Genomic DNA, 15,561 nt, shown 5'->3' with positions numbered 1-15,561 from the left:
GACACACATAAACATAACTTAAACTAAAAAATATTAAATAGGGTCCCAGAAAACAAAATAATACTTCTACAATAAAATACCTTATTTTCTTTCCTAGTGTTCGATATCACACTGGTTTTAGACTCTAGAGAAACCAAACCTGAAGAAGTATAATAAAATGAGATTAGTGGAAACTAAATGCTATGCCTTTATTGGAACATGCTCAAGGGATTTCTTAGGATAACTTATGCCAGAATTACACAAGAAATGAAAACCTCCTCACAGAAGGTATTCTAAAAGTTGTATTTGAAACAAGTAATGAAAGCACAGCAGTCCAGAGAGTCAACACCTGTGTGGGAACCAGAGGGTTAATTGAGGGGCGTTTGGATCAATGTCTGTCCAGATCTCTGGAATCATGACAGACTTCCAGCTTCAGAAGTGGAGACAAACTTAAGAAGCAAAGGGAGCTTAAGGATGAAGGGCTCCGGGAATGACCCTCACTGCAGATTTTGTCCCCCAGTGTCTGCCGTGCCCATATTTACGTGTCTGGCAGCAGAGGTGGGAGGTGGTTCTAATGACAGAATAAACATCTCTGGAACTTGTAAACAGGGCTTATTGGATTAGGAGATACAGAACAAGTTGATTAAACTTTAATCTTTCTATCTTCACGGCTCTCTAGCCTTGCCTGGGCAGCTCTGGCCTGGCTTCCTGGCTTCCTGAAGGTTCTAGGAAATCCCTGGACATTCTGATCCAGGGATGAGGTGAGAGATGATCAGAGCAGAGATAAGGTGGCGCTGGGGAGAAAACATCAAAAATTTTAACCACTGTGGGATGTGTGTGTGTGTGTGTGTGTGTGTGTGTGTGTGTGTGTGTGTCTGTGTCTGTGTCTGTGTCTGTGTCTGTGTGTCTGTGGCATTTTCAATTTACAATGCAGATGACAACACCACTTACAAAACCACGAGAACTTAGCACTAAACAAGCCATGTCAGGTATTTCTAACTTGTTCACCATTCTAATTGTTCAGCGTTCTCTACCAAGGAACCAGAAATAAGATGCAGGTAAGAAGCATCTTATTTCTGGGGGGATAAATTACTCCATGAGTGAAGCGAGCTGGGTGATTAGAGCAGTGGAAGGGAAAGAGAGGACCAGAGTGGGTGAAGAAAACATGCAGAAGGAAGGAGGGACTACCGCTCCCGGAGGGGCCAGGAGAGTTATGGTTGCCACCACATTTACCTTGACTTTGCATCCTGTGCATGAATTGAGAGCTCAGTTACTCTGCCTTGAGGGCAAGCAGGAAACCTTTTCACAACCATGCAAGTCCTATAGCTGGTAATTCTCTTTCATTCTAGGAATATTTAGGAATAAAAGGAGTCATATTTACAGGAATCATCTCAGTCAAAAATGGTCAGAATGGTCTCTGAACTCAGGCTTGTCCATACCCTTGAAGAGACAAAATAGATATCAAGGAGTTAAAGTTCCCATCAGCTCATCATTTAAGCAGCTATTACCCCACTCCCAGACACACGTTCACGCTCTCCATGTGGCTTCCACATCATTCTCAGGATCCAAGATCAGCAGCAAGCGTGGAGTTCTCATGGGTGACTGAGCACGGCAAGCAACAGATTTAAGTAATTGATGGATGGGTAGCAGAGTCAGATCCCCAAAGACAGCTGGGTTGGTGCCATGTATTCCTTGAAGGCACAACCTAAATCCAAAACTGTCAGCTCATTAACTCGGTATTTGTTTTGGTTTGACTTGATTTCAAATTGGCATCTGATACTGTATATATTTATTAGGCACAGTGTGATGCTTTGACACATGTATGTATACTGCCATGATCAACTCAGAATCATTAGCATGTCTGTCGCCTCAAACATTATTTCTTTGTGGTGTGTGCAAAATCTCTTCTAGTTATTTTGAAACACATAGTTCATTGTTGTTAACAATGGCATCCTATTGGGAAACAGACCACTACTGGAATGACTCCTCTTATATCTGAGTATTCTTCACCAACTTCTCACCCCCTTAGCCCCTCTCCCTCCCTCCACAGCCTGGGAACCCACGTTCCACTTTCCTTGAGATTCTCTTCCCTACAGAGACCCTATGTAAGAGTGAGTGCAGGAAGCATCCATCCATCCTGTGCTTGGCTTCTTTCCTTCAGAACAAGGATCTTTGGCTTCAAGATCATCACACATGGTAGGATTTTACTCATCTTGTGTCCAAACTGTATTATACCGCACTTAGAAACTCCTTTCAGCTGTCCACGGACACTTGGGCTCACTCCATATCTGACCTAATATGACCAATTCTGCACAGGCATGTAGAATCTGTTTAATGTGCTTGCTTCAGCTCCTCCAGGTGACACACCCTGTGGTGCGATTGCTGGATCATGTGGTACGCCTAGCTCTAGTTTTTTTTAAAGGACCTTCCTTATGGTTGTAGTAGATGTTCATGCCCACCAAAGGGATGTAAATGTCCCCTTTCCCCACATCCTCACCAGCACAAACTTGTTCGTTTGTCTTACTCTGTATCCCAGGCTTGTCTCAAATCATACTCCACCTGCCTCTGCCTCTCAAGTGTTGGGATAACAAGCAGATGTCACCACCCCTGGCTTTGTTTGCCTAACGGCCCGTTCTTACTAAACTTAGGTTACATCTGTTTGGTGTTGATTTGAATTTCCCTGATGATTGGAGATATTGAGTATTTTGTCATGTAATTGTTAGCCATTTTGCATAGTTCCTTTTGTGCAGCATCTATTAAAGTCTTTAGCCCATATTCAGCCATTTTTCTGTTTATTTTTTTGCTGTTGAGTTGTTAGCACTCCTTGTACATTCTGGGTATTGACTCTCTATCCATACCCTGTAGGCTGCTTCTTCGCTCTATTATTTGCTTTTTGTACAGAAACCTTTTAGTTTTATATAGCTCTGTTTGCCTATTTTTGCTTTTATTTTCTGTGCTTTTGAAACCCAAAATAATTCCTTGCCCAGGCCAATATCATGAATCATCTTCTCCATATTTTATTCAAATAGCTTTGTGAATTTAAATTTGGTCTTGCATTTTAAGTATTTAGTCACTATTGAATCAATATTCTATGTAGTAGGGCGTGAGGGTCTAGTTTAATTTAGTTTCCAGTTTTCCCAATACCATTTGTTGAGTAGATTGTTCTTTCACCAGTATATGTTCTTGACGTTTTTGTCAAAAATCAGTTCAGAGGAGGGGAGGGGGAGGGGTCCTATTCTGTTCCATTGTTCTGTGTCTGTTTTTATGCCAGTATCATATTGTTTGAGCAGTATAGCTTTGTTCTACTGTCTTAAGATTGCTTAGGCTATTTGAGACCTCTTGAGGTTCCATAAAAATCCATGAGATTTTTTTTTCTATTACTAAACAAAGTGTCCTTGGTAGTATGAAGATTGCAGTGAGTTTCTAAGTCCTTTAAGGTGGTATGAGCATTTGATATTGAGTCTTCCCATCTGTGAGTGCAGTAGACTTCCCATTTGCTTTCCTCCTCACTAGTATCTTTTGCTGTTTCACCATACTCCTTGTAAAGACATTTTCTCCCTTTGGCTTTTGACTGAACTTACCTCTAGGTTGTTTTTGGCTATTACAAATGAACTCATGATCTTTCTTTTTCAGATTACTCCTCTGAGTGTGTATAATATTGTGTCTAAAAATACCTACTGATTTTTGTTCCTGTTTTAATGTTTATTAAACACTGACGTTTTCATACATGTATACAGTGTATCTTGATCATGCCCACCCACTGCCTTATTCCTACCCTCCCAAGACACCACATCATGTCTTCCTCCCAACTTCTTGTGTCTTCCTTTGATATGTTTTTATGTGCTTATGATTTTTTTTAACCCACTGAGTCCAGTTAGTGCTTCTCATATACACATGGGTGTGGGGTCGTACACTGGTGTATGAGGAACATACCAGTGGCCACACCCTTGAAGAAAAGTGACCCTACCCCTCCTCGAGTAGCCATCAACTGCCAGTAACTCTTCAGCTGGGGGTGGAGCCTCGAGAACTCCTCCAGCCTCTTTGCTGGAATTTTTAACAGGCTTGATCTTGCACAGGTCTTACCTGGCTAGCCGTAGCTGCTGTGAGCTCATGTGTGTAAATTTATGACCTATCCAGAGGACAGCATTTCACAGTGCTCCTTTCCTTCCCTCTTCTGCAATGTCCCCTGAGCTTTAGTTGGGGGTTTTAGAATGTTGCTATAGATGCCCCGTCCATGACTGCATATTCATGGTCACTTACTGTCTTAGGGTTTCTCTTTCTGTGAAGAGACACCATGACCATGGAAACTCTTATAAAGAAAACATTTAATTGAAGTGACTTACAGTTTTGGAGGTTTAGTCCATTATCACCATGGCGGTACATGGCAGTGTGTAGGCAGACATGGTGCTGGAGAAGGTGCTGAGAATTCTACACCTTGGTTACAGGCAACAGGAAGTGAACTGTGTCCCATACTGAGCATAGCTTGGGCAAAGGAGACCTCAAAGCCCACCCCTACAGTGACATACTTCCTCCAACAAGGCTACACCTACTCCAACAAAGCCATACCTCCTAGTATTGAACAGTGATGTGTGTAACACAAAAAATAAACTGAGACTGATATTGGGGTTCAAGCTTCAAGCTTCAAGATGAAGATCAGAAAAGCAAAGCAGTCAAGCCACTAGCTCTTATCTCTATCTCAAGTTGAAAGGGTTGATCCTGTCTGCATGAGCTCTTTACCAAGCTTCAGACTTCTGCCTCTCCTCAACGTGGCTGGAGACTAATTCTTAGAATGCAGCCTGAGATACTGGATTCCTGTCTTTTATATATCTTTCTAGGGCTGGGATTAAAGGCATGAACTCCATTAATCTTTAGACTGATTCACTTTCTTACAGCCCTAGGTGGCCTTGAACTCACAGATATCCATCCTGAGTCCTGGGATTAAAGGTTTGTGCCACCACTGCCTAGATTCTATAACTAACTAGTGTGGCTGGCTTTGCATTCTAATACTTCAGGAAATCTTTATTAAATCATAAATAATATATCACCACAGATGTCTCTGAATTAATTACCCACTCCCCACTGTAGTAAGTAGCATCCCTGACCAAAGATGGAGCAGCACAAATCCATGGGATATAAATATAAATATTTAGAAGTCAGTTTGATAACATGAATATTTATAAGAATATTATTTTAAGTTCATCCCTAGACCCAATGACATCCTTAGCTATAGTATAGTTCTAACTATGCTCATGGTACCAATCATTAATTCCCTTCTATGGAACAAATCTCAAATCCCATCTAGAGAGTCTTGGGTTGTTTCCATAAATAATCTTGCTACTCTTACACCAGTGGGCGTATCTTGCCTGGCAGAGGGATACTGTAGAATGCAGGGTCGAATACTGAATAATACACTGTTAATGTCTTTTCTTTCCAAGCAACCTCCATAACACCTCCCAGCACTGTGGATGATAATCAGCAGGGAGTGTTTCCTGACCTGTTCAAGATTGATTTTTCTGCAGTCAGTGTGTGGTGTCTACAGCAATAGGTCTTACAATCTAATTATGGTGGGCAACCAAGAGTAATAGCAATAGCCTGTGCTGTTTGTGATGCCTCTGGAGCCTCTCTGATCGATAACTCACAGGAAGGTAATCTATGCCTGGCACTGGGATTTTTGTTTGATAACCCATGTCTTCTAAAAGCACCATTATTTACTAATGTGAGGCAACACCTTTTGAAAATATATGTTTAGTCAGCTTACAACCTAGTGTGGTCTCATAAGGCTTCTTCATGCATCCCTCCCCCTCTTTCCCCAAATGTTCTGTCCCCATTCTTGCTTTAACTTTTAGCTCCTAGCATGATCCCTGATTCTTCCATGTTGCATATGTTCTACTATGCTGGTTTCTTTTTATTTACTTGGGTTGCAAGGTCATATGTGGTGTCTTTAGGTGTACTTCGTTTTGCTTAAGCCTTAGACTGCTCCCTCATTTTCTCATCCCTATCTGCTTAAACCATTCTGTCCTCTGTATTCCCATCATTTCACCTATATCCTACTGTTCCCTCTCCCTAAATGCTCTCCCCAACAAGGCCCTTTTCTAGTTTCCTAGCTTCCACATATTTTCCATGTTAAACATACAAAATGAAAGATCTGAAGGTAGGACTCATATGAGAAAAAACATGCAGTGTTTGTCTTTGGGAGCCTTTGTGACCTCATTTTATAATCTTTCAAGTTCTACCCATTTCCTTTAAAATTTCATGGTTTTGTTTTTCATTAAAACAAAGCAATATTTCCTCGTGTGTCACATTTTTTTATTATTCAACAAAAATATTGCAGGAAGTATCACTATACCTGGTTTCAAATTAAACTGCAGAACCATAAGTAATAAAAAACAGTATTTTACTAGCATAAAAACAGATGTATTAATCAATGGAATATAAGTAATGATCCAGATATAACGCCATATAACTCTAGTTAACGGAAACTTGACAATGATGCCAAAATATTCATTGGAAAAAAAGACAGCATCTTTAACCAATGATTCTGGATATCAACATGCCAAAAGGTGGAACCATATCCTTAACTCTTATCTTGCACACACTCAGCTCCAAATGGATTGAGAACCTCAAGATAAAACCCAATACTTTGAAACTTCTAGAGGAAACATTAAGGAGCACACTTTAGCTCACAGGCATGAGTAAGGACTTTCTAAATAGGACTCCCAGTAGCTCAGGGAAAAAGATAACATCTAGTAAACAGGATCTTGTGAAACTGAAATAACAAAGGAAACTGCCAGGTGAGTGAAGAGGCAGCCCACGGAATGGGAGACATCTTTGCCAGCTCTCAGGCAAAGGGCTGATGTCTGGAATAATATACCAAGAACGAAAAGAAAGTAAATGCCAAAAAACCGTAAACAACCCAATCAAAGATGGGCTATGGAGCCAAACAGAAACTACTAGCTTTATCTTGTAAGTTTACTGAGTTTTAATTTACCATTCATCCTAAGAACTTTTTGGTGGAGCCCTTGGGATTTTCCATTTATAAGATCATATCATCTGCATCTAGAAACTTTGGCTTCCTCTGTTCCACATTATATATTCTTCACTTCATTCTTTTTCCTAATTGTTCTGACCAGGACATCCAATGCCATGTTGACTCCCAAGGTGAGAATGGAAACCATTGTCTGGCTCCTGATCTCAGAATGAAAGATCTCACCTCTTTATTGCTGAATGCAGCACTTGCTGTTAGTTTGCTTTATTGTGTCAGGTATGTTTCTTTCATACATATTTTATTGAGAGGTTTCATCATGAATGGGAATTAAATTTTATAAATGTTTTTCTGCATCTGTTGAAGTGACCCCATGGGTTCGGTCCTTTATTCTGATAATATGATGTGTGCTATTTCTTGACTTATTCATGTTGCATCATTCATTCACTCCAAGGATGAAACCCATTTATTTAACATGGTATCAGATGATAGTACCTAGTTAATGACTTTTGCACCTGTGTTTGCCAAAGATAACAGTCTGTGGTTTTATTTTTCATTGTGCTCTTGTCTGATATGCTCAGTGGCTTCATAGAAAAACTCAAATTATGAGTTGAGAAAATTTCTCTTCCAGAAAATTTCAAAAAGAAAAGTTATTAGTTCCTAGAATGTTTGATATTATCTGGCATAAAACTAATCTGATCATTTTCTTTGGTGGGACACATTAATGGATAGGTCAATATTACCTTTGTTTTCTTTGTGATTCTCCTTGGTAAATCATATGTGTCCAGGAACTAGGTTTTCCAGGTTATTGGTATGAAATTCTTTCAAATATTCTCGTATGATTCTTCATACTCCTGCTGTGATATCATTCATCTCTGATTTTAAATCAATTTTTAAATTAAAGAATCATCACTTTCTCTTTTTAAAAGGCAATTATTTATTCTGGTGATCTTTTACATCGTTTTAGTCTATTTTTTAATTTAATCAAAATATAATTACGCCATTTACCATCACTGCTTGCACTAACCCCTTTTATATCTTCCTTCCCAACACATACCCATCCCCTTTCAAATTCATGACATCCTATTCTTTAATTATTATTGTTACATATATGTGAATAGATGCATAGATGTACCATCTGAGTCTGTTTAGTGTTGCTTGTATGAATATTTTTCAGAACTGAACAGTTGAGACTATTTTATTTCTGCTCTGATATTATTTATCACTGCTGACTAATTTTTGGATTTGGTTCATTAATAGTTTTACTTTAATATTGTTTTTTCCTAAAGTTATTTTAAATCTTTCTTATTTTTTAAGTGAGAATTTAATTTTACAAATTTTGCCCTTAGGTCTGATTTTTGTTGTTGTTGTTTGGTTGGTTGTTTCTGTGATTCCACTATTTAGTAGATTGTGTTTCCATTGTAATTTGTAATCCCCTTTCATTTTCTCCATTGATCCATTAATTATGAGAAACAGGACGTTCTTTTTCCATTTATATTTGAAATTTCATAGTTCTCCCTTTTGTCACTTTTCATTTTATTCCATTTTGTCAAAAATATACTTGTTTTTTTCTATTGCTAAGACTTATTTTGTATCCCAGCATATGGTATGTCCTGGCGAGTATGCATATGTAGCTGTGAGTGTGTGCTCCGCAGTTACTGGACAGTATTTTCTGGAATTGGGGCCATCTGGTCTAGTGTTCAGGCTAACGCTGATGCTTGCTGAGTTTCTATCAAGATAGGTCATGACTGAAGGATGTTGATGCCTCTACTATGTTATCAGTTGTTCTAATCAGGTATCTGTTGCTGTGATAAACCAACCAAGGAGGAAATGGTTTACTTGATATACAGGTCACATTCCATCACTGAGGGAAGTAAGGGCAGGAACTCAGGTAGGAACCTGGAGGCAGGAACAGAAGGATGCAGAGACGATGGAGGAGTGCTGTTCACTGGCTTCCTCTCTGGGCTCATGTTCAGTTCCTTCCTTATAACTCCCAGGACCACCTGCCTAAGCCTTGCACTGCTCATCGTGGGTTGGGCTCTCCCACATCAATCATTAACTAGAAACACCTCCACAGTCCAATCAGATGGAGACACATTCTCAATTGAGTTTACTCTTTCTAGCTGCCCCAGTTTGTGTCAAGCTGACAAAAAACTTTAGCAAGTACACGGATTATTGTTTCCTCAAGATCTTTTTGCTTTATATATTTAAGTATTCCAATAATGAGTGCATGAATGTGTATGTATACACACACAATTGTTATATGTTCTTGTTATATTAACTTTTTTATCATTATACCATTGGCTTCTTTGTTACTTTTTAAAGTTCTTAACTAAAGCCCTGTTGAGGTTTGAATATAAAATGTCCCAAATGCTCTTGTGTTAAAATCTTGGTCCACAACTGGCCAGGTTAGTCCATTAAGGAGTTCAAAGTTGAATACACAATTTGGAGGCAGGGCCTAATTGAAGAAAATATGTTGCTGGAGCATGCCTTAAAGGGTATATATTGTCCCTTGACTCATTCTGTCTGTCCTGCCTTCCCTCCCCTCCCTCTGTCACTCTGCTTCCTTCAGTCCTGAGAAAAATGGAGAATCCAATCAAGAGATTACATTTTGGAAACTAGAAACCAAAATAAATATTTTCTTCATTAAGTTGGTTTTCTCAGGTACTTTGTCACAGAACTGAAATATTAACATACACATGAAACTAATACCAGTGAGTGAATGCTGCTGGCTGACTGTGTGCTTCAGAATACACTGAACCCTGATGCAAGAAGTGAGTGGATGCTGTGAGCTGACTGTGTGTTTAAGAAGATGCTGAACTCTGATCCAAGAAGTGAGCGTATACTGCAAGCTGTGTGCTTCAGAAGATGCTGAGCTTATTTAGAGCTGCAGGTTGGGAAAAGCTTAGAATGTTGTGAACGGAGTATGATGTTATTCTTTACTGAGTTTTGTCTTTTTATTAGTTAAATTTGTTGTTTGGTGATTTCATTCATGCATGTATTGTGTCCTGATGACTTCCCAATCTCTCTTCTCTCCCACTCACTCCAACCAAACTTCCCTATTTGTATGACACTATTCCTGGGGAGATGTGAAGAATCATCTGCCCATACCAGCTAAGGATGACAGAACAAAGTAGGGATACCACCAAAGACCAAGTCGGTGAACCAATGAGTTTTATTGGGGTCTCTAACAGAAATATACATGAGAGGTCACTTATAAGAGCAGAAATGATTCAAAGATAGCTAACTGTATCACCAAAACATCTACTCACACAAGATAAGGGACAAATGACAGAACAAAACAGGGATGCCACCAAAGTCCAACTTGCAGGCAGTTAAATCTTGTGTGAGAATGTCTCTCAGTATGCCTTACTGATTATAAATGCTTGGGGAGGGAGGAGCCTAGTTAATCTGGTTAGTTTTAGGCACTTCCTGAGCCTGTTGTGTTGTTTGCTTCCTGATTTAATAGCGAGCCTCTCTGTAGGATGAAACGTTTTGCCTCTATTTGGAACTTCCTTTGGAAGAAGGTTTTATCTCAGAGGAAGCCATTATACAACAGCATCCCTGGAGCTTCCTGGACAATTTACAGGAGTCTCCTCTCTCAGCAATTATTACTGCTTATATAACCTTCTGAGAGCTGTCATGAATCTTGCAACATTCTGAGCCTTGTAAGATTCATTAGCTTCCTTAGACTTAAGAGCCTCACTCTTCCCTTAAAGAGAGAATGTAGCATAAGAGGACTCGACAGAGGAGGCAGCTCTCCCTAGGTGAGAGCAAGAGCACAAGCTGCTGTTACATGTAGTTCTCACTGGGCTCGGGAGGAAGTTCTCGGGACCTGTGGATTTTCTGGAAGAAGCAGGAATGGCATTTGTGGTTTTGACATCAGGAATTTGGGAAATTGAAAGTGTTGGTCACAGGAAAGAGGGTTTTTCAGGACGAAACGGGGCCTACTTTCTAGACAGGGGCACTTTTGATTGTCCAATTGCAACAAGAGCAACGAGGGAGTTACAAAAGACCGTTCGGAGATTGACTGTGAATATGACATTATTGTGGGATATGCCAGAAATTTGCTGAGAGGGTTGGTTGGTCTTCAGTGTTATTAACACACAGTAGATATGTGAGTCAATGTTTATGCTAATAAGCTTGAAGCCTATACAATTTTTAATCAAATCTATGCCTAAACAAAGCTGGAAATAGATATATTTGACAAGAAACAACACAATTTTATTCAGGGCTGTAAATAATATCAGAATAAATTGAAAGACATAAATTGTGACAATATTGAGAAGATTTATTATCACTACTAGCCCAAAGTGGATTTTATATTTGATGCTACATCAATAGTATACATAAGATTGCTTTTCTATGTAGTAGAATGAAGAAGCTGGCAACCACATGGAAGGAGAAATAATAGCGGTGGTGGGGGATAATGAGGAGAGAAACACAATTCCCAAATGCTAACGTCCTCAATACAATGTTTAAGCAGAAATAGTAAAAGCATCATAATCTTATCTCAGATATTACAATGCATCCAGGTGGTTATTTTCATCCAATTATAAAAGAATGATGTCTTTATAAAAGGCTTCTGTCAGAAGTTTCCAACCATTAAACCCAGCACAGTTAACAGTTTGTTTCACAGCAAGACAAACACAAACTTTAAGTGAGCATAAATAGAAATGAAAATTAAGTTCAAGAATGATAGTAGGGAACCACTGAAAATCAGAGGCAAAGAAAATCTTTACCAAGACAGAGAGTTAATGTTGAAGAAAATAAACTATATGACAATATAAAACCCAAGACCTTTTACATTGTCAAGGATCCTATAAATAAAGATGAACAAATCACAGAAATAAAGAAAAACTTGCTGCTTAAAATATAGGCAACTATTAATATACTTGAAAAGAAAAGTACTGTAATACTGATTTTAAAAAAACAGCAAATTAAATTTAAAAATGGCCCATGGATATGATTTACTAATGTAACAAATGTAAATGTTTGATTAATATGCATATACAGATATTACCATTTTTCTCATGGTTGGAGAAATGCAAATTGGTAATTTAAAAATGAAGTATCACCATGCAAGAATTCCATTACACTAGAGGCTGATTGAAAATTACAGGAGCTCTTGCTTTGTTGATGAGATACGAGGTGTTATGGCATACCTTGAAAAGACTAATTAAAATTTAAAACAAATATGCAGTTCATAATCTTATTTCTGGGAGTCAATCCAAGAGAAATAAAAACATTCAACTTTCATGTTATTCGCTAAAAATGTTTATTGCAACATTGTTGTTTTTTAAACTGGAGACTAAGGGAGCTCAAACAGAGGAATGGTTTGAACAGTTATGGCACATTCACAAGATGGAATTTTAGATTTACAAAAACAAACAAACAAAAAACCCTTCAACCAGTTAGAGCTAAGCAATTGGTCATGTACCTGACTAAATAGAGATGGATGGACTCCTATATGCATATGTATTTACATACACATGTGTGCAGATGTTTGACTATAAGAAAGATATCTACTCTATGATTAGCACAGGGGTGGTCAGAGGAGAAGAAGTAGGTAAAGATATGATAAGGATGGCAAGGCAAGAAAAAAAATCATCAAAAAATATATCACATGGTATGAATCCACTCAAATACAGGTAAAAGTGTGTCTCTATAAATGGCATACATTTGCTTAAATTATTTTTAAAAGACAAACCACTACACACAAACTAAATTTACTTTTCTATTTGAGAAAAATAAAAATACATTCTCAGAAATAATTTTAGATGGGTGGATATGAAAATTAATCTAGGGGCTGAGGAGATGGATTAGTGAAGGTCCTGAGCTGTAGAATTAGGAAGATCTGTGTTCAATCTCCATCACCCACATGAAATAAGCTGGGCATAACTGTGTGTGCCAAAACGCCAGTGCTGGGGAGGGGAGACAAAGGTGGATTGCTGGTGCTTGCTGGTCGGTTTAACCAAACTGAGAGACCCTGCTTCAAGGAAATAAGTGGAGAGTGATAGAGCAGGGTGCCTGCTATCTTCCTCTGGCCTCTGTTGGTACACACAAGGACACATACACCTGCACACACACACACACACACATACACACACACACACCTATACACACATACCTGCACACACACACCTGCACACACACACACACACCTACACACACACCTGCACACACACACACACATACACACACACACCTAATCTACTTTCATTATTTCTTTTAGTGATTCTTCCATATTTTGATTCTGATTTCACACTGCAAATTATGCTAATCTTCAATTCTGGACTTTAACCCAGCAGCATGGAGAAACAAACAGTGAGAGAGCAGTCCCTAATGTCTATTCCCTGATGGGGCACAAGAAATGTGGTAGTTTTGAATAGGTTTGGTAGTTCACGATTCTCCAGGTTCTCCAGGTCCTCCAGGTCCTCCAGGTCCTCCGAGCTGTCTTTGTTCCTATTGTTGACATGGAAACATCCTACAAACATCTAATTCTTCCACAGACAGCATGCTGTGATAGCTTAGTTAGGAATGTAACCAAGCATGCTACTGGATCCACAGCTGAGTCAGCTCTGCATGGCCTCTGCTTGACATCTCTGCAATGACAGATGTTCTTTCAGAGAGAGATGAACTTAGAGTACACCTCTTGGCACAAGTTAAGAAATGTATCAAATTTGACACTGCTGTTCTTCCTTAAAATATCACCCCAAGGAGAGTTGCCAGGGAGCAGGGCTGTAGTGTCTTTAGGACACACAGTGTTATTGGCTTGGTTCCAGGAATTTTCTTTTCATTCACAATCAATAATTGAATCTCCTAGAAAAGAACATTCTGGGTAATCTCACTTGAGTCTTGATTTCACTCTAGGTTGGAATGCTTCATCAGGAGAAAAGTACAGAACTGTCCACCTCTGCTGGGCTACAGGGTCACCCCCACCTTGTGATGGTCATCTGATTCTGAAGAGTCAAGATTCCTGAGAATTTGGGATATAATTTTTTCAAAGCGAAGGAGCTGCTGGTAGCAATAGCTATTTATACCAATAAGAAAAACAAACATTTCTGTAAGATGATCCCCTGGAAAAGAGGGTTAGCTGATCCGTTTGTCCTTTTCTGTATATGGCTCATTATCCTAAGAGTTCTCTGTTTCTTCACAAATATTTCTTAAAAGGCAATGGATACATGTCCCCAGTGGCACCTTCCATCACTGGCAACCAAATCTCTCCTTCAAGTCCATTATTTGATCACATAGCACCACAGTTTCATATCTGCTTTATTATAATGTTGTGTCATGCATAAAAGGTCAAAGATGCTTTCTGATCATTCTTCCCACGGCCGCCTTCACCTCCTTGTTCTTCAGGCTGTAGATGAGGGGGTTCAGCATGGGGGTGATGACACTGTACTGCAAAGAGAAGACCATTTCCACAGGGGACCCTGAAGCTGGTAACAGATAGCTGATGAAACCTGAGCCATAGAACAAGATCACAGTGGTGAGGTGGGACAAGCAGGTAGAGAAGGCTTTGCTTCTGCCTGTGGTGGAGCTGACCCTCAGGACAGTGGAGACAATGCGAGCATAAGAGCAGACAATCATAACAAGGGTTCCAAAGAAATGCAGGACCGAGGAGCACAGCAGGAGTATGAAGTTGGTAGAGGTATCAGAGCAGGACAGAGGGAAGAGAGAGGACAGCTCGCAGCTGAAGTGAGGAATAGTTTGGTCCTCACAGAAATCTAAGCTGACAGCAAGAAGGATATTGAGGAGAGCATCAACAAAGGCTAGACCCCAGGAGATCCACACCAGCCCCATGCAGAGCTGGTTACTCATCACCTGGCCATACAGCAGAGGGGAGGTGATGGCAACATAGCGGTCATAGGCCATTGCGGCAAGCAGACAGGCCTCAGTGCCACCGGTGGCAAACACAAAGAAGGCCTGAACCAAACAACTTTCAACAAGGATGGTTTTGTCCTCCGAAAGTAGGTTCTCCAGCATCTTGGGAACTGTGACGGATGAGTGGCACAGGTCTAGGAACGACAGTTGTCTCAAGAAGAAATACATAGGCGTGTGCAGGTGAGAATCAGCTGCAATCACAAGCATCATCGAGGAGTTTCCCACCAGAGTGAGGAGGTAAACCAGAAGGAAGAGAGCGAAGAGAATAGGCCGAACGTAAGGGTCGGTGGATAGTCCAAAGAGAACAAACTCTCGGACAACACTGTGGTTTCTCATCGCTGTAGAGATAAAAACAAACAAGATCCATCTAGACCCTTAGTACCCCTTGGCTACCCCAGGTTGAAATCTCGTTATCCATAAATCTCTGCTCGCCCATTTTAAAAACAATCTCCCTGACCATTGCTACACCATTATTAATCATCAACATTATCTTTATTACGATGCCTTTTTCTGGGCTCAGTGTTATCTCGTTACTGAGAGTGATTCATGAGAGAAATGTTTCTGATTGGAGATAGAGAAAAAAAATCCCAAGAGAGATAAAGAGAAAGTTTTAAGCAGATGCATGAACACTGTGTATTCCACAAACATTACAAGACAAAGTCAAGAGTGCTGGACTAGGCGCAAGAAAACCACAATCCTTACTCCATTGCTTC

General features: G+C 39.7%; 1 protein-coding gene across 1 annotated transcript; it reads right to left on the bottom strand.

Moving 5' to 3' along the window:
- Positions 1 to 13,148: 13,148 nt before the first annotated feature.
- LOC101832428 (olfactory receptor 8S1-like) lies at positions 13,149 to 15,343 on the bottom strand. Its single transcript, XM_005066907.2, has one exon. It carries the CDS (start codon positions 15,182 to 15,184, stop codon positions 14,267 to 14,269), a length of 918 nt encoding a protein of 305 aa, XP_005066964.1. The 5' UTR covers positions 15,185 to 15,343; the 3' UTR covers positions 13,149 to 14,266.
- Between the last annotated feature and the right edge of the window lie 218 nt (positions 15,344 to 15,561).

This window comes from Mesocricetus auratus, unplaced genomic scaffold (assembly GCF_017639785.1).
Source record: "Mesocricetus auratus isolate SY011 unplaced genomic scaffold, BCM_Maur_2.0 Super-Scaffold_100010, whole genome shotgun sequence".
In the NCBI taxonomy this organism is placed as follows: Eukaryota; Metazoa; Chordata; class Mammalia; order Rodentia; family Cricetidae; genus Mesocricetus; species Mesocricetus auratus.
The sequence above is the reverse complement of the archived record's forward strand: the minus strand, read 5'-3'. Positions and strand labels throughout refer to the sequence as shown.

Excerpts from the sequence above, each read along its gene's own strand:
- LOC101832428 (XM_005066907.2), bottom strand. The coding sequence starts at position 15,184 with ATGAGAAACCACAGTGTTGTCCGAGAGTTTGTTCTCTTTGGACTATCC.